The sequence below is a fragment of the Ischnura elegans genome, chromosome 6 (genome assembly GCF_921293095.1).
Source record: "Ischnura elegans chromosome 6, ioIscEleg1.1, whole genome shotgun sequence".
Classification (NCBI taxonomy): Eukaryota; Metazoa; Arthropoda; class Insecta; order Odonata; family Coenagrionidae; genus Ischnura; species Ischnura elegans.
Genome location: NC_060251.1, coordinates 61,641,043 through 61,664,818, shown reverse-complemented (window position 1 = coordinate 61,664,818; position 23,776 = coordinate 61,641,043). Strand labels below are relative to the sequence as shown.

The 23,776-nt window shown below is 37.3% G+C and overlaps 1 protein-coding gene across 1 annotated transcript in view; it reads right to left on the bottom strand.

The window, feature by feature from the left end:
* Positions 1–11,708, bottom strand: part of LOC124160833 (MFS-type transporter SLC18B1-like) — a 42,585-nt gene extending 30,877 nt beyond the window's left edge. The window contains exon 1 of the mRNA XM_046536924.1: positions 10,419–11,708. Within this exon, the coding sequence (XP_046392880.1) occupies positions 10,419–10,526 (108 nt within the window). The 5' untranslated portion in view covers positions 10,527–11,708. The remainder of the gene's footprint in view (positions 1–10,418) is intronic.
* Positions 11,709–23,776: the final 12,068 nt, after the last annotated feature.

The window sequence follows — 23,776 nt, the reverse complement described above, 5'->3', positions numbered from 1 at the left end:
CGTCAATTCACGATATACCCTATCTTATTTCATATTAATTAGAAATAATTAGTATAACTAAAACAATACTTTCATTCTTGGACACAATTTAAGAAGACACATCAAGCACACTTATTTGGGAATATTTCTCCTCTTTCGTGACCTTTAAATGTTTCAAACTTGAGAAATAACCTAGAATTTTTATAATTAAACGGAGTAGAACCTCGCTGACATTTACCTGCTTAATAAAAGGTTTTTGTCTCAGGAATTGTAGAGGGAAAAAATGTAAGGAGAAGGCAAATGCTAATAAGGGTTCATTCTATAAAATTACAAAGATGAATACTAAATATGTGAGAAGGAAAGAGACATTATGAGAGCTGATGATCATACAATTCATGAAGTGATTTATCACGAGGAAACATAGATATTTCGGCCGTTCCGAAATTGTCATGTTTTTATTCTTTAGTCCGCTTTGTATGTTGGCCATAATTGACCGTAAAAAATTAATGTATAAAATAAAATAGCTATAAAGTAAATAATTTTAATATATTGTGCGTGAATATGCTTTACTTATTTAATTTTCAAGTAACGCACCCGAATTCACAAACGATCCTGTTTTTAGCAATCTAGCGTGACAGTCATATGTATTAGAGATATGTGTATCTGTTTATTATTATCGAGCGCACGAGTTCCCGCAAAGGAGTAAACATGTCACATATATCAAATTCTCCCAGATATTTTTCAATCACAATATTCAAATTCACCTCATTTTTTGCTTTGAACGGTCACATTTTTGTACGATCACCTTTGACAATTACATACTCTAAGCATATACATAAATAAATGTGAAAGCGAACAAATCATGAGGCGAAATGGATGTTAAAATATCCCATCCCCTCTCAAATAGCTCATTTTTTTCTCTCGCATATTTCGTAATTTTTGAGCCCGAACGTTTTCTTAAAAATTCTCTCATCCCGACTGAAAAAAGTTATTTTTTGCCATGTTCTTGAGCCTCGTGGAAACATACCGATTCCTCTTTTAGACGACACCCATTCATCGGTCTCATGACAATCGTCGACCATTTCGCCCTCTGCCCCCCACCGTATCGTGCTCATGACAGACTGTTGGGCCGACTGAACGGCGAGCAAACAGTGGAGACAGTGTCTGTTCAAATGAACCGAGTCGACCCGATGTCCCGAAACAGAGGCGCAGAACTATATGTGCACGCATCGAGTCCCTCACACATCCACCCCCGGTTGGGCGAAGAGCAAAGGCCGCCTCGTAATCTCCCCGCGACCGCGGACCGCGCGCGATTTTTTTCGAAACGGCGTTCAAAGCAATAGGGTATTTTCCTTCATCAAAGAAAACGAAAAGCATTGATTGAGATTCGTTACCCACCATTAGTGTATTCATAATATACAAATTATTTGGTTTTATAAATCACAGTTTAGACGAATGGCAATGGTCAATTTTAACTGCATTTGAAAAAGGCCAGATTGGCGCCCATGCGATGCCACTCCACGTGACGTCACAGGGACCTAGTTTCTATACGAGTAGATAGGAGTTTTACATCGTCTGAGATTACCAATGCATGCATGAGGCACAGAGCTCAGGGAAATATCTCTTAATAATCACCTATTAAAACTGGCTAAGGTCGGAAAAATTTTCTTCGTTTGATAAGGTATTAATAATCCTTATTTAAGACAAGCGCTACCAGCTAGCATGATACTCTGCTACCTGCTAGCATCTTGCGTCGTATCAGCGCTCAGAGCCTCGCCCCAAGGTCACCTCACTTGCGGCAGCGGGAAGCAGAACGACGTCACACGGAGACTTCCCGGCATTCATACTTAGCCGTCGCGTTTTCGCGCGCTTGAAAATTTTCACTTTTATCACAAATTTTCACGCGAATAATAGATATCGTCATTTAAAAATCTAAAAGCGTGAAATACGTACTCTAGGAGTAATAATCTTTCGATTTAGGCAATAAAAAAATAATAGGTAACCACCCTATTGAACGCGAAGATTTTTTGTTTTGTGTGGCTCAGGAGGCGCCGAATGTCTAAACCTAGAAGAGTTCATAGAAGAAGCCCTAGCCCGTCATTTAGAAGCTTGATATGTTTCCACTTACGACAAATTTTAATCAGTTTTTAAATGTTAATTTCGGTTCATCATCATTAGGCAATAATCCTAAGACTTAACATAATGAAAGCACTTCTCTATGTATACACTTCTTTATTTCTACCGACTCAGGTTTCGGCCAGGTTTCATAGTTGAAAACTGCTTTATGCACCGAAATCTGGGTCGGTAGAAATAAAGAAATGTGGAAGTAGACAAGTGCTCTCATTATGTTAAATATCAAATATTTCTACTTAATTACTTTGGAAACTGCATCTTTAATCCTTGGTTTGGTTTGAAGTAGTTCTCTATTCCTATCTCCTATCCGCAAGCCTTTTCATACTTACGTATTTCTTCTCTTTTATAACCTGTCCTTTGTAACTCATTCGGGTCCATCCCTTGCCCTTTTTCCCGTCCACCTGTCCTTCTGCGATTGCTTCCATCAGGCCATCATGCCTCAAAATGTGACCAAATAAGTGGCCCCGTCCTCTTATTACAGTTTTTAGAAGACTCTCTTTCTCCCGCTGTTCTTAGCACTTCATTGCCCATATTAAAGCTTATGTCTCCATGACATTCGGTTCGTTCTGCCCTTCAATGATGCGAGTGACGACTTTGGTGAATCTTAATGCGCTGTGGGTGCAGGGTCGCAACTAGCAGTTTTGTTAGGGGGGGCAAATGTCAGTATGCTGTACCCCCCTCGCTCCGTCTCTTTACCTCCCCCACCACTAAAATAACCTGTAATGCAATCGTAAACTTTTTTTTAGATGCGGTATTCGAAACTACACACCGTATGTTTGCTATTATGAATTTTTATTAATATTATTGATTAATAAACTAAAATTAATAATGAATGTTAAAAATTTAATTAGAAAAAGCAAATTACATTTTTGCCACCTCCTGAAATCAGCCGCCCGGGTCACGTGCCCCCCCTAACGTCCCCCTAGTGCCTGGCCTGGGCGGGTGAACAGTGTTCACCCTCAGTTGTTCACTGAACACTCATCTAGAGGCAGCTCGGAAAAGCCTCTATTGTTTTATTCATGGTCGAAATTATCGGCGCCCGGCACGATACAATCACTCTGGAGTACGGCTAAGTTTGCTTTAACGTCGGCCATCGAAGTGTTTACAATGAGATTCGACGGCACGAGGGTCAACTGTTGCGGTTGTTACCACCACGTTCATGTGTAGGAATTCTATGCGCCAAGCCTGACATTTCCTTTCGTTTCTGCGATTAACTATAGCAGAGGGCGCTACTTTAGTGCGTGATCCGAAAAACGGAATCATGCGGGCGGTAAGTACACTATTTTCAACTATTTCAACCGTAGCGTACTGCATTATAGTATTACGAAGAAACCGAAATGTGCCGACGGTGAAATGGACAGCCTGCGAAATCTGCCTTGTATCAGTGGCGTAACTATGGGGGAGGACGAGGGGATAGATCCCCCCCAATGCCCCAGAGAAATAAAAAGGTTATTTAAAACTATCGCTTGGTTTTGAAGTTTAATAACTGCATTTGCATAAAGTTAAATTTTTAGAGCCAAAATGATGTAAAATGTATATCTAGGGATATAATTTTTTTTTAATTTCCACCGTTTCCTGGGGGAGGGGGTCGCCATCCCAGTGCATTCCATCCCCCTAAAGCATATCTAGTTACGGCACTGCCTCGTATAATACGAGTGGCACACAATTACTTGCCGCTAATATTCATACAACATTTTTAATAATTTCACGAATAAGAATAAATCTCCGTTTACGATGACTTAACTTGGCGTAACTTGACTCAACACAGCCGGATCTATTTATGAAATTTGCGCTTTTCTCAAGCGCCGCTCTAATTTGTGGTGAGCCATTAAACCTTATCCTCAAGTTTTAAACTCCATATTTAAGTTAAATTAAGCTGTTGTGAGTGACGCCTAAATTTGCTTTAACGTCAGCCATAAATATGTTTACTTCAAAAGGAGTGCGTTAAAGGGAATAGGCCGCAAAAAGTACCACGGTGGTGGTTGTCGTATCTAGCTCAAATGGACAGCGTCTGAATTCTGGTATGAATTCTATGATTGACACACAATTATATTTAGTAGTTTAATTCCAATCTTCATATTAATTTCACGAGCAAGGTTCACCCGTTCACAATAACTTTGCTTAGTTTGACACATTTAGGCAAATATTGAAATATTCCAACAGTAACACACCAGTTTGCCCATCAAACGTGCGTTCTATTGTTGATGACTTTTGATAGTTCATATGTATCTTATTAGACATAACTTTCTTCCTTCTCACTGGCGGGCTTCAAGAAAAATATGAACTTTACTAATCTAATTCTGTTATATATCAAGTTTCGCCTTATTAATTCGTGGACCAGCAGAATCTCCACGTTTCCAAATACTAAATTGCCCCAAGTTCAGTCAAATTAGGTTTCGGTGAAGAAGTGAACTAGGGTTAAGAGTAGTTGCCAATCCACATAGTCTTCCTTCAAAAATATGTGGAAGGCTATCAGCAAAAATCGCTACATAATATCTATTATTACTTCATAATTAACTTCATAAATAAGAGTTAAATAATCAACACCGCCTCTCCATATTTCCGCATCGTATTTCTTTCCTCAGTTCCACAGACTCTCCATTGTATCTACGATACGTGTCCTATTCCTCTCTTACGCAGCTTCCTTATTTGTATAAACATTTTTACACTTCAAAACGTACAGCTGGAATGGTATACTACCACGAACTTTTGAAATGAACGATATTAACAGTAAGTATAGGTGTTCTAATGTACTGATAAGTAATAGTTTTTAAATATTTATTTGAGTTTGGTCAGCTATGAGCATTCCAAAGTCATTATTTATTCCAATTATAACTGAAAATATATTAGAATCCTAATGCATGTCTAATAGGAGTAGTGGCATATTAATTCTTGGTGAAATTTTAAGGAATACAATGTGAGCAAATAGCAATATGAGTCATATTGCGACTTTATTGAAGGCTCTCAATATTTTTATAGCCTCATCGGTTTCGTAAGTATTCGTATTGAAAATTGATTAATATAAGCTCATAATGTATATTTCTATACATTAGATGTATCACGATTATTATGGGGATATCCTACTCCCTAAATGTGAAAACTAGAAAACAGGTAGTATATAAAATGACGGAAGAAAACTTTTGGAAAATCTCTTACTTTATCAGGAGCGATAAGTTTATTTTCCTTTCAAAATAGACTTCCTGGCGGCTCAGGAGATACCAGAGACAATTCCTCAAACAACAAATAGGTCGCACAATCAAAATCGGATAGAAAATAAAACTCAGAATATTTTTCTATCAACTATTCTATTGAATTCCCTCCCAGGAAGAAATGTGGACTGGAATTAGACGCTAAAGAGGTATTAATTGCAGAATAGTAGTATAATAAAAAAAACTAAGCGCATATTACCGACTCTCAGCGAAAGAAGCTCGGTAAAATTAACACTAATGAATATAGTTTAGATTTAAGTGTGAAATCAAGAAATTTTTCCTTCATATACCTTCAATGAATTCACGATATCGACAAAAGTGACGTTTAGACATTAAAAGCATTTTGACTACAAGCTGTTGGATGGGCATGAAAAAAACAGGATACTAGCTCTTATAGGCGAAGAAATCAGATGGCCACTCATTGGTTAGCCTTGTGTGAGAAACTAGTATAACAGTAAACGTTAAAAAACGATTGAGTAAAGAAAATCAAGAGAGTGATCCGAAGAACCCTCTCGATGACAGGTTCTCGGCTTGGAAGAAAGACCAAAGAAATCTTGCTATTCGGATACGAAATTGGATAGAATTGGAAGATACGCAATATTGCTTAATTAACTCGACATGCATAAAAATGCAGGAGTTTTCTCTAAACTAGAGCCACTTGTAAAATTTAGTCTATTCAGGTTTTGATAAAATCAAAAATGGCACAGAACTAGTGCACAATAATGCAGTAAACACAAAATGAAAAAATTTCGCATTGAAGGATTTAAAACTGTTTCGCAATTTCCATTCGATGATATTTCCAACTTTTCCAGTACCTCCAAATGTATTATTAAAACCATACTTTAGGATCTTAATTTTCCCGTTAATGTGAAATAAACTTGAATATGTGTCAAGAGTTGGCGAAAACAGATTATTCTACGATATAATTGCATGAAAGGCTTAAAAAAACATTACAAAAGAGGAAAAAAGAAATGAAAAGCAGCAATTCACCAAAAAAAAGAATATGAATTGACGAACCAAAATGACAGGTACTTCAGCTCCGAAATTGAAATTTCTTATGATTAGCTTTTGCACATTTACGTAATACTCATCACATTGCCTATTTGATAAAATTTGGTTAGCTACATATAGGTAGATAGGTACATATAGGAAAATAGTAGGATAAGTGTCCCCAATCACGTAGAGGAATATATTTTTTTTTAGGAAAACATAGTTTAGTTCATATTCCATACTGTTGATGGAGACTCGCGGGGTGGTGCAGCATGCGTAGCAAGGTTTCCGGGTTGACCTCCGCGTCGATTCATCTTCAAGACGACAGTTTCGCCGGCGTTGCAGCTAGCGTGTTCAGGTACGAAGTAACGGATGCAGGTTTCTTCTTAAATTCCTTCTATAAAATACTTCGTACCTGAACACGCTAGCTGCAACGCCGGCGAAACTGTCGTCTTGAAGATGAATCGACGCGGAGGTCAACCCGGAAACCTTGCTACGCACATATTCCATACTGTTCGACCTAATACTGTAAATCCCAGCTTAAGGGCCAATCGAAGTGAGTGAGATTATCTGATCAAGAGCCGATAAAATCCATAATAAAATGCCGCATTATTGACAGAGATTAGCCATTAGCAGTGATTTATGGGCAATGAAAGTGAAAGATACTACTACCATAACATTGTCATTAAACGTTGAATGAATTCATAAATTCCACATTTTCCTCGATACATCTCATCATCTCACGCGGATATAGATTATAAAGGCGATGCCATTATGCCCGCGCGGGAACAGACACTATTTATTGACGCTAAATCATTGATAACTACCCTTTTCACCACAAGGTGATGACATTCCACTGATAAGCTGTATGGGATAAATGCATTTAATTGTCACATCGATCGAAGGAGCAGAAGCATGGATTTTACATCTTCAGGAAATGAATGCATATCACTGTATGTAAATAAATCATATAGATATAAATATATATGTATCCATTTATTTATTTTAAGCTTCAAATAATGATTATATCGGCATAAATTATGACTGTTCTATGGTACTATTCGTGGATTCTTCACATAATCCGATAATTCCGAGTATTTTGAGGAGTGGCAGAGCATATATCATGCTAAATACTACGCTGCGAAAATGTTTAATTACATGTTTATCTTTTTGTTGTGCGCTAGATTTGTGCAATTTTTTTATTTCATTAGAACCTGAAGTGATAAAATGTTATAAGTGCCTCTTATTTTGAGAAAAATCTTTTTATTTTAGATTTCAATTTATGCCGAGCTAATATTTAATTAGATCGGCCTAAATCTAAATAAGAAATATTTTCTACAAAATAAGAGGCACTCATAACATTTATCACTTCAGGTTAAACATTTTATCACTAAATAACATTGGACACAATTTTGTTTGAAACATTAAAATTAATTTCCTCGGCCAATTTATTGCTTTTCAGAAACAGGTCATTTCAAAATAAAATGTATCGCATTAAAAAAGCAACCGAAAAGTTGATGCAATCAAATCAATAGTTTGTAAGCAAGTTAGGCGTGGATATAGGTTTGTGATTTTAGAGTCTGATTCTTTTTAAACAATGGAAGCGTCCACTGTAATTTTGTGCTTTTGAGATATTGTGTGAGAAATGCTAGTGGAATTTTTGCTGTCATAGATATTTAAGAATGTATCTAATGATTTTCAAAAACTGTAAATTATACTCTGCGTAAAAAAATCAGTGAAGGTTTCAAACTATGAAACCTAATTACAGTTTCAATTATCAGATATATATTCTGGCGCAACAATTTTTCAGAAATTTTTATTCGAGACAATTTTGAAAGAATAAAACTTGGTACTTGGTATATGGAAGAGGCGACCGACAGCTTAAGTCATTTGCGCCATGACGGAAGGGTATGGAAGGAAGGGTGGAGAGAAACCCGGCGTCGGCATTAGCCTGCTCTTAACGAAAGGCGCCAAGGGGGCCACGGCTTAACGTCCCACCCGACGGACGGAGTGTTGCGCTTGAAATGTCCTCCACACAACATTAAAGCAGGGATCGGGCAGTCTCTGAAAACTCTCTGCCACTGCCGGGATTTGAACCCGAGCCCGCCGGGTGGGAAGCCAACGCTCTAGCCACCACGCCAACCCGATACCCGAATGAATAAAAGAATAATGAGTTATATAAGACAGGGGTTAGGGTGCAATAGTTCGCAACTCCTCTGTCTCCCTGTTTGCAACATTTCAATCGCAAACCACCAGCGACTGGATGCGATGACAATTTCTTATCAGTGGATTTGTAATGTTGTTTTCCCGAATGAGCCGATAACGCCAACAAAAACAAAATACTAAGGCAAAAAGAGCATATTAAATTCGGAGCGTAATCGCGAAAGATGGCAAAAAATTAGGTCACTTCCCTCACTTATGTCTTTATTTGCCAGACAATATTTTCTCTCGCAGGGAATTAGATTTCAAAGCCATTATTGTGATTTTGACCAGTTTTAAAGCTGCAGTAGTACACGGTCGTCTTTAGGAAATTTTTAACATTTATCTAAGAACTTCACGGGGTAGATATGCTATGCGGGGTGGATAGCCAAGTATGCAAACGTAGGCAAACATGATAAAATGAAATAAACAGTGGGAGAAAATTCAACAGATTTCAACCTCCTGAGGCCATTTTTAATCGGAAAAAACTACTCTAAAAATTATCTGAGGAGACTAAGATCGGTTATTTTTTAAAAGATTAACTGCGGCGTAATTAATTATTTTATTTTAGTAAAAGCATGAAAAAAAGTGCCAAAAAGTGAGTGATTCAGTGATTCCCATCAGACAAAACATTTTCGAAATGAATTATTGGTCCGAAACACAGGAGTATAATAATTCTGAATCTCATCAATTAAGGTATAGAGACGATGATAAAAATAACAACGAATAATGACTATATTGAACGTGATGGTACTGTAAAACCCTCTTTTTTATAGCATGATAAATCGAAATTACTGAACGCGCAAAAATTGCACGTAAACTTTGAATTGATGAGCAAAAGTTTTGACATTACTCTTCTTTTCACTGGATGAGAAATGGGCGAGATATCGCAGACAAATTTCATTCAGAGCAGAATTTTTCACAATCCAACATGTTAAACTTCTAAAACTAAATTTTGAAGTTGTTTGACTGACTAGGACTATCTTATCAATTCTTCATCAAAATATATCGTCAAAGCCCTCTATTTAACGTTCTAGACTTAAAATAGCCTCTGTTTCATAGACTTCGGGCGAACCTCTCAGTTGCACATGACTCAATCAATAAATATTTTTGCCATACATTTCAATACACACGTGTAAAGCAAGTTTGTTTCCACTGCAAACACAAAAATTCTACGGATGCTTTCAATATTTTAAACGAATGAGACTTGAAAATCACAAAGCTCTGTCAGTGAAACAATAAGGCAGATGTTTTGCTTATGCCTACTAAAAATTTTCGTTAGCGATTCCCATTCAACTCCTTGCCTGTAATCCTTCTAGGCAAAACATACATATCTTTTTTATGTGCCGGTCGGCCCATTTCAGTCATTATTATCCTCTAAAAAATGTTACAGTTATTTCTGAAATTGAAAAACTGATCAAATTACTTCTCATATTTAAGAATGCTGCTGATATTTCAAAATGGAACTGATTATTTTCAAAATCTGTACATTATATTCAACGTAAATAAATTTATGCAGCTTTGATCCCTAAAAAGAGTTTCGAGTATCAGTAATATATTCCGGCGCAAAAGTGGACAGACATTGTCTTCAAAAACATTTTTTAAATATCATGATTTTAGAGATAAAATTCCGTGTTATTTTGATCAAAAATCTCTCACTTTTCATGAAAACCGCAGGTTGGGCATAGATAGTTGACAGTTTTTCACAGAAATGTACAATTAAAATAAAACTATATCACACGATACAAATCAATGTCATTTGGATGAACTATCTTGACGCCCCGAAAACAAAACCAATCGGCCAAAATATGCCGATACAACTGCTCCTGGTGGAACTATGACAGTTACGCCAAGGAGCAGTCTACAACACGTAACCTCGGTTCATTTAAATAGAAACATCAAACTTACCTCTTTTGGATAGAAAGGCGCCTGTAGTGACACGCATATTGCGTTGCAGAAATCGGCAATACCGAAGACTATTAGGGTCAGCCACTGCCTCTTAGTGAACTTGCTCATTTTGAAAATAAAAACTCGTGTCCTACACAGACGTATTCACCGATATTTCTTCTTGAAATGTATGTCCAAGTCGTAATCCGGAGTTCTTCAGGGCCCTTGTCAAGATTTCCTCACTAAAATTCACCTTGATACAACGAAATAAGATGATTATGGGGTAGATAATTAATTTCAACCGACCGGTTGACAATAGCGCTTCTGTGCGTTGATGTCCTTTTAGGGTTGATCTTTGAACAATCTTTTCAACCACCAAATAATCCCTTCGATCTCTTCCCAGGGTACGGATGTAGATATTCCAGTCTCTAATGGATTAATAAATACTTTCGATGAACGAGACAGTGGGAAATAATGTTTGCAGCGGAAATCAATAAATATATTGCCGTAGGAAAAACTAAAAATACTCCCCAAATATGTTAAGGTTATGAAGAGAAATTGAATGAGCGATAATGGTTCGAAAATTTCAACTTGAAAATGAAGAAAATGGGAAACAGCAAAAACCCGTGAAAGCGTTTTTTTTTACAAAATCTGGATCTAATTTGTACTTCTTCGAATCTGACTAGAGGTAGAATGAAAAACCAGAAGCTTCCTCGTTATCCAACCCTATTCGAAGTCACCCAAAAGAAAGAAGTTCCGTAAATAGCCAAGTTTGTGGATGGTGTCTTCAGCCTTCAGCGTTAACTTAAATCCGTGGGTATCAACATATCACATCCGTCACCCTGGACACAGCAGACATTGGACATATGTGCCTTCGGATTCTTGAATGGCGGAGGAACTTGTGAATTGTCCGCCCGATCTTGGAGCTTGGCGCTAGAAGGTTGCCTTGCAGATCAATACGGGGGATGCTGAGGACACAGACGCCCAGGAGGCGTGCTTGAAGATCCGTGGTTCGGCTGGTCCGCACTCGGTGACTGTCAATCGTATTATGCTCAAAGATTCAGTTTGGAGAGACTGGACTGGGTAGCGGTCAAGGGACATATGTTTGGACACCTACTTCCCCCATCCCCAACCCGAGCTGATCTTCTCGACCTCTGAGACACCCTTAGTACTCTTCCCTCTCCCCTCTAAAAACCCCCACACACGCTATATCGAGGATTCTCACTGTCGCCTGGGGTGATGAGTATTTTTCGAAGGAGTCCCTCAAACTTCCCCTACCCCTTCTAGCACGCCCCAGTGCAAGATACATACATTTTCCGCCCCGAAACGTCTTGCCAATGGGACACTTTATCTGCTGGTCGCTCCATTCTCGACGGCTCCGTTATCTTGTCTCCTCTTGCCCCTCCGGAACCTCCCAGACCATTCTCCGGGTTGAGCTCAATGTGGGAGAACCAAGTACTTTCCATTAAATCGAAGCTTGAAGCTTGTACGTGGTGGAAGGGCTCCATATTAGCAATGAAAATCAATTCGTTACTTCCACATTTTATTTAAAAATGATCACCGGTTTCGGCTGTTAATAATAAATAATAATTAACTCATTTATTGCTCTAGGAGTTTTAACTCCTTTGGAGCATAGAAATTGTTAAAGTGGTGAGCAGTAATATTAACATAGCTGTTACGCCATTATTAAGTACCCACATACAGGGGCGGATCCAGGTTTTTTTTCTAGGGGTCACGAGGCATGACAGGTCTTCTCATATTTGAGATTAAAAACAAAATACAACAATTCCTGTGGAAAATATTCTCTTTATTATGATATGAAAAGTTATCAATATCAAATTAAATGATTGAGGCTCCGTAGTACACAAAATGAAACAAATGTAATGATAACCGTAGTAAAATCTTGTTTATTTTTTAAGCGTCTGGGGGGGGGGGCATGTGCCCCCGTGCACCCCCTAAATCCGCCTATAAGACATAAATACCTTTTAAAGTATTTAAAGAGCAATTCACTATCAGAGTTATTTATAAAGTATACCTTTTAAAGTATTATGGCGTATAAGGCGAAGCCGGGAGTAATTTTTAAATAAATTGTGAAAGTAACGAAGTGTTTTTCATTGCTAATTATTTTTCAGGCGATCACTCCGAGGACAAAAGATCAAATTGTTCGTAATATATTTTGTGCAGATTACTGATTTATAATTTTATGTTTGATCGAACGCAATAAAAATTCTCATTTCAGCGTTCCCTTTCGTAGATAAAATAAAATAGGAAACACTACGTATGTTCCAAAATATAAAACTTAATATTCCAGCCCAAATTTCACCCACTCCGTAGAAATTTTCAATGAAGTAAAGGCAAGGTCTCATACACGGAAATTTTTATATACCAATATAAGTTTCAACTACTGTGCAATTATTTTCAAGGTAGGTACAAGCTAACAAATAGCAAGGTCTTAAACACAGTAATTGAATAATCTAATCTGAGTTTCACCCACTCTGTAGGCATTTTAAAGGCACACACTAACAAATATCAAGGTATTATAAACGGAAATTTAATATACCAATCTGAGTTTCACACACTCCGTAGTTATTTACGAGGTACAGACCAATAAATAGCAAGGTCTTATACATGGACATTTTGAGCAGGGAGTGAAATTCCCTGTCCAAAATTTCCGCACATATGAGCTTACCATTATTAGTTCGCACCTAGATAATGCCAGCGGGGTAGGTGAAATTCGAGTTGGTGTATTGAATTGTATTGACAGGAACATGCGAAGTTTACCTAATTTTACTTAAATTAAGAATTCAGTTCCATCAAGTTACGTCTGAATTAATTCAGTTCGTTTATATTACTTTTGGGATGGAAATAGAAACGACTGACATGAGTTCCCCAATAAAATCCAGTGTCTAGGACATGCAAAAAATAAAAATATCTAAAACTTACGCTGGGTGATGAGAAACTTAAAGGGGAGTGGTAAGAATACCTCAAAAAAAGCGTAAATCCCCGGACCAGACAAATGCTTCAGTAGTGTGGTATGAAGAGGGATAAAATAAATCAACTGAAAAGGTATAAAGAAAGGCAGCAACGTATTAGGCATAAAGACGAGGAGTGACTGCGACTCTAAAATTTAAAAGGTATTGGGATCAAAATCTATCGTAAGGAAAAGAAAAGTAAATAGACTCATTGCGCTGCTCCGCACTGCGATAAAAGATTGAAAACGCGAACAATATTTCTTAGAGAATTTCCTGGGAAATTTTGTCATACTACAAAATCGATAGATGAATCATTGCTGGTCATGACACATTTCTACGAGTAGTATTTATGGCAATTGTATCCATACTTCTCCTCCTTACATCCATTGTCATCTCTTAGCTCGCAGTGGTGTTATCTCAGCTATGTATTTTTCAAGCATCCTTTCCCGTTGATATTGATCTCTTCCATTTTTATTTTAGCTGAAAATTTTTACGCGTACTTTGAAATTTATATCTGATCTTCGATTCAGCTGATTCAGCGCTCCTTGTCAATAGTAAATAACACAGTCACTTGCGAGGTCCTGTGACAATCTTAAGTATTTTTTAAATCATGATTGTGAAGGAAAAACGAATATTTTATCAATTTTTGTCAAATAATTAATTAAAAATATCAAAGATTTTTCAGATACATCTGGTACCTCACAATTTATGCTCGATTTTGTTCTACAAATGTAAAAATAGCTTCTTTTTTCAATTGAATTCGTGAATTTGCTTCATGGCCGTTAAAGTAAATCTTTTTAACCTACAAAATAAAATATCTCATCGTTAAGGAAGTATTACCCGATACATAGTCACTTAACTCTGTCCATTATTATAAGTTGAGACTCATTCATCAATTCTGAGGTACAAAATTAAAAGCATTACCTTCTAAATCTGATTTATTATCATCATCAGTTCATATTCAGTAGAACGGCAACTGCTTTAGCTGTTAGAATTGAACAATTCCTTATCAAACTCCATGTCGACGTGGGAATAACCCGTGGGAGACCGAATAAGATGAAGTTCGTTCTGCAAGAAACCCTGGACGCTTCTCCAGTCACGTCCGTAGACTATGACGTGACACCATCATCTTAATATCGTTAAGGAAATATTAAATATCCTGTCAATGAAGCGAATCGAGTTGAAGAGATAAGGTTTGTGACGTCTTCGGCCCTTTATTCTGAGAATTTTATTTTTAGAATCTCGATATTAGTCCCTTGCATTCGGAAGATAATGGATCAAAACCTTTTTTTTCGTTTCACAGAAAAAATTCAGTTTGAAATAAAATGTTTTACTAGAAATTTCAGGAAATAGATTATATAGGTGGGTATACGACAGATAATTAATCTGTATATAACTCACACCGCGAAAGTAAGGGTGACCGACGAACAATTATTCTAGGCAATCATAGGTCGGGGGGATTGCTAGACTCTTCGCTGTGGCTATTGGCTTTCCATTCTTATGCCTAAGAACGGTCAACGTGTACTAGGAAGAAATAAGACTCTAGTCTTAATTCAGGTGGATAGAAAGTTACAGCTAAAACATTCTCAGTCAATCAGGAGATAATTTTTTTTCCTTAGGACGCGGAAAATCTTTAAAAACTCTGGAGTATAGCTGGATTTATTTTGCTAACATACCAGTAACAAGTACGAGGTACAACTGTGTGAAACTATTGCTCTTTTATAAAAACATATTTGCAGCACCTAAAAATATTTCTGGGTAAATATGAATTAAAAATCAACGGAATACTTTCATGACGATTAATAAATCATTCAAACATTGAGAGAAAGTTCATTCACAAGAAAATCGTAGCCTTGAGATTTTCGAGCTCTATGAGTATTGAGAATAGACACCAGTGTTAATTCCGTTCGCAACCACATCAGAAGACTGGTTCGAGAAACAAAGTACCTCGTCATATTCATAAAAATTTGAAATAATGTTCTTCAAATTGTGCCTCATTGACTTACGGCAACAGAAGCAGTCTTTAGAATCTGTATGTATTGGAAATTTCATTTGAAAATCCGCTTTTTTACACAATCTCTTGTGACGACACTAGCGTAAGAATAAGAAAAATAATGATCAATAGGGTGGTTTCCTATTATTTTTTTATTGCCTATATCGGAAGATTATTACTCCTGGAGTACGTATTTCACGCTTTTAGATTTTTAAATGACGATATCTATTTTTCACGATTAAATGAAAAGTGAAAAATTTCAAGCGCGCGAAAACGCGACGGGTAAGGAAATCTCTCCGTGTGACGTATTTCTGGTTCCCCCTCCCGCCTTGTGAGGTGACCTTGATCGAGGCTCTGAGCGCTGATAGGACGCAGGATGCCAGCGGGTAGCTGAGTACCTTGCTGGATGGTAGCGCTTGGCTTAAAAAAGGTTAATTAATACCTTATCAAACGAAGAAAACTTTCCGACCTTAGCCAGTTTTAATGTGTGATTATTATGAGATGTTTCCCTGAGCTCTGTGCCTCATGCATGCATTGGTAACCTCAGACGATGTATAACTCCTATCCTCTCGTTTAGAAACTAGGTCCCTGTGACGTCACGTGGAGTGGCATCGCATGGGCGCCAATCTGGCCCTTTTCAAATGAGGATAAAAATGGACCATTGCCATTCGTCTAAACCGGTATTTCTAAAACGAAATAATTTGTATATTATGAATACAGTAATGGTGGGTAACAAATCGCAATCAATGCCTTTCGGTTTCTTTGATGAAGGAAACTACCCTATTCCTATAAGATATAGGTCGTTTTGACAAAAAACTGATGTAAAATTCGATTCTTCTTCACAATCATGATAAAAACAATACTTAATATCGTCACAGGACTAATTTTTAAGATGGTCTATAAATTCTATAATGCAAGTCTAGTCGCATAAGCTAAATGAAATAGAGGCCACGGTCGGCTCTAATAGCTGAGAAAATTTTCTACTTAAAAACATAAGGACTGAAAACTCCATTTTCGGTACCCTCGTTTTCCTTTTAACCTCGATGAATGTCATACGTACGACCGTACAGGTACGTATGACATCCATCGACGTAACGCTTTTCCATATCATATTAGAAAAGTATTGGTTTATAATGGCGATTTAGTGAATTTGTATCCATCGACGGCGTAACCCGACCTAGTATGACCCCGAACAGTATGTGAATAGCAAATTCCAATTATTTGTTCCACCAGATATTAGGAGCAGCCGCTCAGTTGGGAAAAATCTGTTTAGTTTCTAGCCAATACGTTGAGATTTTTGTGTTTAATTAGGACTAAAAGTTTGTTTACAAGGGCCATATTATTAATAAATAAAAGCGAACAAACTATGTATAAATCCACCAATTTATTTTTGTGGTACTACTAGTTTCGACGCAGCGGCGTCATCATCAGGTACAAAGGCTATAAAGAAACAAACATCCTTATATATCATGTGGTATCGGGAGGAAGAAGGTAGGTGGAAGGGGTGGCTGGGAAATCTGAGGTGTGTGATTGGGCGTTGTGGGAGGGTGGTGAGAGTTGGAGAGGGGTGGTGTGTGGAAGACCGTTGGTCGGGAGTAACGGAAGGTTTTTGGTGACTAAGGTAATGACGGGGGTGTCCGTGGGAGTGGGGGAAGGGGAAGGATTATGGGTTGTTGGTTTTTCCGTGAGGTTCAGGGAGGCTATTAGGAGGGGGGAAAGGTTAATAGCCTCCCTGAACCTCACGGAAAAACCAACAACCCATAATCCTTCCCCTTCCCCCACTCCCACGGACACCCCCGTCATTACCTTAGTCACCAAAAACCTTCCGTTACTCCCGACCAACGGTCTTCCACACACCACCCCTCTCCAACTCTCACCACCCTCCCACAACGCCCAATCACACACCTCAGATTTCCCAGCCACCCCTTCCACCTACCTTCTTCCTCCCGATACCACATGATATATAAGGATGTTTGTTTCTTTATAGCCTTTGTACCTGATGATGACGCCGCTGCGTCGAAACTAGTAGTACCACAAAAATAAATTGGTGGATTTATACATAGTTTGTTCGCTTTTATTTATTAGAATGAACCTCCACAAAGTTGAGCCTGTTACGATAGAGATTGCCATATTATTATTGAAAGTGTTCTACCGATAAGGCAGGTTTGCATGGAGTATGTAAGAAGTATTTTGGTAGTCTCCCCTACATTCATGGACTTCCCTCTTCAATTCACAATAAAATCTACTACTTTTCATTCTATAAAAAAAATCTTCTCTTCCTTCCTCTCCCTCGTTTACCCAATATCCAAGCAGACCAATTATCCGCACATTCTTTCAGTCTTTGCAAAAATAGCGCAACAATCGTGAAATTGACTGTAGAGGACTTAAGATGGTATATACCTCTCGATAGATGAAAAAATGACCCTAGCCATCGGTTAATTTCGAGAGAGATTTAAATTTTCCCAATTACTGACTATTCGAAGCCATGTTACGTCACTTTAAGTTCTTATGGACGAACAGACGTCTGTAAGTAACAGCACATTAAGTAAAGTTGTTGTGAACTAGACTTAAGAACTGTGATTCCCATAAAGTGGTCTGCAGGACAAACTTAGAGAATACCACGAAATGGGGATTTTGAAATCAATGAGAATAATATGAGTAAGGATAAATTTGAGGGTTTTAAACAACATTTGTCACACTCTAAAATAATGAGTTATTGAAATCACCCTTAAATTTGGCTATGAATTTGGGTTTAGTATAATTTGAAGTCTGGCTGAGAGATGTACAGAAATGTTGGGGACCACTGTGTGAGTAGGAGCAGCTTACGTCACTTATCATTATAAATTTATTACACAAAAATTGCAATTCTGAAAGCCACACAAGGATCAGCAAGATGTTAAAATATTCTAAGCACGTCCGATTTCTCTCTTTTCAACTCGCTGTAAGACTTCCGCATTTCGCTTCCGCGTGCTTGGATTATCATAATGATTGATTACATAAATGATGCTGAATGTACTATTGAATCTGTAAATAAATGGCAATTTAATTGGATTGCGCAACACGGTGAAAGTAAGCGTGTTTTTCCACTGTATCTTCCAGAGAAATGCATTTCTTCACCAGGCTCATATGTTCCGATCTACCCAAGAAATGGTCCGATGGACATTACATCAGAAATATACGAATATTTTATACTTATTTTTCTTATCGTAGAAATAATTCCTGGCTGAGTAAGAAAGGAGGAAAAAACGCCTCTAAGTACTTAAATAGCAAGAAAACTTATCTTGAAAGCAAAACTTATGATGTTTTATTATCCAAAAACTTATTATTTTTCATTCCTTCAATTGAAGAGTGTATTTACCTTCGCACTTCAATTGAAGTTAGTATAAATATCAACTGGGGTGGATCCAGTATTTTTTTCTGGAGGGGCACAAGGGTCTGGCAGACCTTCTCATATTTAAGACTGAAAACAATATACGACAATTACTGTAGAAAATATTCTATTTATTTTGATATGAAAGTTATTAACATTAAATTAAATGACTGATGCTACGTAATATACAAAATAAAACGAACTTAATGATAACCGCTTTAAAAATCTTGTCTAATTTTTAAGCGTCTGGTTGGGGGACGTGCCACTGTGCCCCCCACCCTAAATCCAGCGATTGCTATCAACGACATGTAATGTATTCATTAGATCCTACGATGCAGAGTTAATATAAATATTAACGATATTTATTGCATTCATTCGCTCCCACTGAACAGACTCTATATGTATATCTCTTTATAGTATCTTAAAACTCTAATGAAAAGAGGGATGATTGTAAGAGACATGGGACTTTCCGATGAGGCAGTGCGAACAATTTTTTTCGCCGGCATGCATGCAATAACTGTTGATGTCAGAAGGACTCAAGGTTCATTTTCGGTAAGAGCAATTAGCTAGTGCTTCTCTACTAATAGAAAATTAAAAAATAGCTCGATAAAACATTTTAACACAACACCTACCGAGCCAAAGAGTACTGTTATTAAAAGTTACGTTGCTTATTTTACTTTTTCGTTCTTTATTCAAATAAAATATACCGTTAAATTGATGCGAACTTCCATTCACGGAATTATTGCTGTTAAATTAGTAAATTTGGGGTGCGAAATAAATAGTACATAACCTTGTAGATACATACTAGTCGAAACCCAGGGTCGGAACAATAAAAGTTTTCGTGGAATATTACTACGTGATTTATTTCGAACTGTAGACATGTGGTTCCACAAAGTAGAGCCTGAACACTTACTAAATAATAAGTTGGAGCTTATCCAACTATACCAGTGGATACTGAATTCCGATTCACCGCTCCGTTTCAAAATAACAGAAAATGATACACTTGTGAGTAAATGCAGTTGTTTCCAACACGTCTCTATCGCATATCCTTTCTATCATTATTTTTTTGAAGAAACTTGAATTTCTAGGCAGTGTTTCCTCCATACCTTTTACCAAGGCTTCCAATTCTTTAAGTCCCCCCAAAATTTTAATACAAAATTTTAAAATCTTAGAATGGTCGAGCAAGCATCTCAAAATCACGCACTCGATTCCTTATTTCATTCGGATTTACTGCAAGAAACCACGACAATCGCAGCATGCCACCCGTGAAAGCAAGAGCTGGTTATCTAAAAGAGAGACGTATTTTATGCCCCTTATCTCGCAGAAAAAGAAAATACGTATAATTTTAAGCCTTGAATGACTTTTAAATACCACGGTCTGGTCGCAAAAACATGGTTTGTGATCCAAGAGGGTGTAGCTGCTACTTTATTTTTTAACTCTCTCGCTGAGATGGCTAAATTTGGAATCGAAATGAAACGGCTATTAAATGTTGTTTTCGCCACACATGAGTTCTGATCGCCCAGACCAAGACTCGCATGATTGGTTGTTATCCTCTTGAATCCTTACCAATTAATTTTCAGCGAATATTATGCGATCCATAATTTTGTATACAACTACTGCTGATTTTTGAGACGGGGGACTTTAGAATACAGAGGTGCAACTTTCACTCTCTCGTAAACTTAATGGAAATAGGATGTTTTATACTGTACAATATAGAATGCTACGAGTTTATCTTCAAAATTGTACCACATTAATTTTATACATTTAAAGAAAAAAATCAATACACATTACGCCATAAGATGCGTATGTACAAGGTTTTACGAATATTTTGTAAACGAAGAGGCCACACCAGGAAACCATTCGGCAATACGTTATGAATAAACCAAAAGGAAATTAATCCTAAACCTAAGTCTGGAAGACTGGGAAGGCATTTCAAAATTTATTTCTAGAACTATTCAACGATCATTTCGTTTAAATATCATCCATGGCTGAATAAAGCTGCATTTCAGAGAAAATATCAAGCTTTTTTGCCGAAAATTCCTTTCAAACTAAGGTACTAATTAAGACTATTTCTGTTTTTGTTGCTATCGATTAAATGGGTTTCTCCCAACAAAGTAGCCGTTCTTTCTCCAATAGACATCTAATTAATTATGTCCCAGTTCCCATAGGAAGATGGATTTCCTATCATATAATAATATAATTAAGTTTGGAAGCTGCTTTCTTCAAAGAAATCCAGGAAGCAGTGGAGATGCTATAGGCGAGGGTTGCAGTCAACCGAGTATAACATTGCATGAATAAATATTGTCTGGGCATGATAGAGATGTATTCTCCCGATGAAAAACAGTCCTGAACGTGCAAATATAAACCTCTCTCAGAGCCGTGATAGTCTTTTGCTGATTATTTGTGCTTGCATGTAGTGATACTGGTACGCCAATGGTGGATTCATCCAACCTTCCCCTCTCCAAACCCAAACATCTGTTCAGGAGACTCTTATTCCGTACATCAATCACGATTTTATGTTTCATTTCTCCGTTTTGGAACTGTTGGATTTATTAACCTCCTTTTTATCCAACCACTTAATTTTAATAAGGAAACCCACGCAACAAATATAACCCGGCTAATAAATCGAAAAAAATCTCATCAAATTTGAAGAAGTTGGTTCGCGAACGTACAATAAGGAAAATAAAAAAAACTTCTTGTGAATGTAATTTTTTAAACGTTTTGCCACCATGGCAGATATCCATCGAGGTTAAAACGCAATTTTCGGGCATACAGAATGTTGATAATATATTTCTTATTCTTTTAAGTTTATATTATTTCTTACTATTTAAGCCGACCATGGGGCTGTTTCGATGGAACTGATTTGACTTCATTTACTGAATTTATTCACTAACAACTCAAAAATGTACAGGTTGAAGACTGAGGAGCTTACATTTTATTTTCACCATGATTGCTATGGAATAGTCAATATTAGATTAGTTTTTCTCACAATGATAGATAAATAATTACAGAGAAACACAATTTTTCTACGCTTGGAAGAGTACAGCCAGAATCGATTTGTGTAAAAATGCGGATTTTCAAATTCAATTTCCAGAACTTTTAGCCAGGATAGCATATTTACATGAGGCCGTGGCTAGATAAAGTACCTACAGTTAAAAGAGCAAAATTTAAAATTATCATGAATATGCCTTCTACTTCGCTTCTCAGACTCGCCTTCGTCCTCAACTCGCAGTGGGTAAGCACCTGATCTCCCTTCTCGCCATATATAGTGATTTTGTAAAGAATTGACCAATTCATCTTCATCATCGTTTCATCATCATTGTTTCCTGACGAAATTTAATGAAACAGCAATTCATACTCTACGCAATCGAGATGGTAAAATGTAGTTCACATGGGGATTCTGCAGGATTTATGAGGCGATTGAATGCACCGAGTGACGATCCGCTTGATATAATCGATTTCCTGGGTTCATTCAGATTGGCTTCTAGTCCTCAATACGCCAATCACTGAGAGTGGTTGTCAGATGGCGTACATTGGAGCTTCATCAGGGTTCATCGCTCAACCTCCTTCCCCTCCCCCTTTCAGCCGCCGCAGAGGGCGAAGTCCAAAAATGATTACCGAATTCGGAAAATTCAAAGATTCCTCATGAAATGAGCTCGACATCTAAAATAAAAATATGAATGCCCGAATGATCTCCCGAAACGGTACGATAAAGTTCTAAAATGAAGTTACTAATTCACCAATTTATTATTATTATGAAAATTGTTACAAGTAGGCATTTAGCCTGGTGGTAACATGTACATATGATGGAAAAAAAAGAAAAACGATAGAAAACATTGAAAAAACAATAGAAAATTTGAATAAAACAATAGAAAACATTTGAAAAAACAATAGAAAACATTATACAAAGCCCTTGGTCCCTCCTTCTTCAGCCGCTTTTGAAAACTATGTAAATTTTTCGGGATAGGATAATGAGTGTGATTGAAAAAACGACGTACATGTTGAGTGAACAAGTGTGCTCAATACGGAAGATCTATGGTACAGTGTAGTGCAAATACGATACTTATCCAATACAATACTTTTGACAACGCCTCTCTTTTGAACAACGAAGGCCGCTACTACCCGAGGATAATCAGGGAGGCAATTGAAATCGCCAAAACAACAAAGAACTTCAACCGTGAAGACGGCTACAATCTCGCCAGCGCGTGGAAAAGGGTCTTCAAAGATCCTGACCAATCAGGGCACACCTCCACAAAAATGGCGGCAAACGACGTCGACACTTCAGTGGACCTGAGGAAGCCAACTGGAGCGTTGGCGAAATATTGTCCTACAAAATGGATAAACGCGGAAGAATACCCGGAAAAATCACTAAATATCATCATAATCTCCGCGTAAGCCTACTTGGATACTTGGAAACGATACTTATCCACTCAATGAATATAAAGAAAAAAAATAACGGGTATTGGTGAAAAATGGCAACGGAATATCTGGTCGATTTTTATTCAAGTAATATGCTTTACCACCACTATGCCGACCATTTTACAAAATTACGTCACCGACGCTAGTGGCGATTTTGAGTCGCTTTTAATTTCGATAGAGGGGAGAAAAGTTTATATCGGACCGTTTTTTTCTAAAAAAGTTGTTAAATAAATATATTTGTTAACTCTGATACCTTGTCAATACAATAATTTATCTCTGCCATTTTCGTTTTGGTTCAGTCCCACATAGCTGCTATCTTCTTCTAAATCTTATACAAATCTTCCTCGGCCGTTCTCTTCTTTTTTTACCCAAGCAATTAACATTTCAGATTATTTGTTATTATGAGTCTTATTATGACTTATCCAATAAATTTTATCTTTCTCTTTTGCCTTTTCGTTGATCATATTCCCTCTTCTTGCAACCTCCCTTAAAACTTCGAGGTTTGATTATCTTTCCGTTCAGCTTGTTCTCGTCATGTCTCGCCAAGTCCGCGTTTCAGTAGCGATAATTCAAATCCTCTCTAACTTTCGCACAGCCCAAATTTCACTTGCATTGTGCAGAGTAC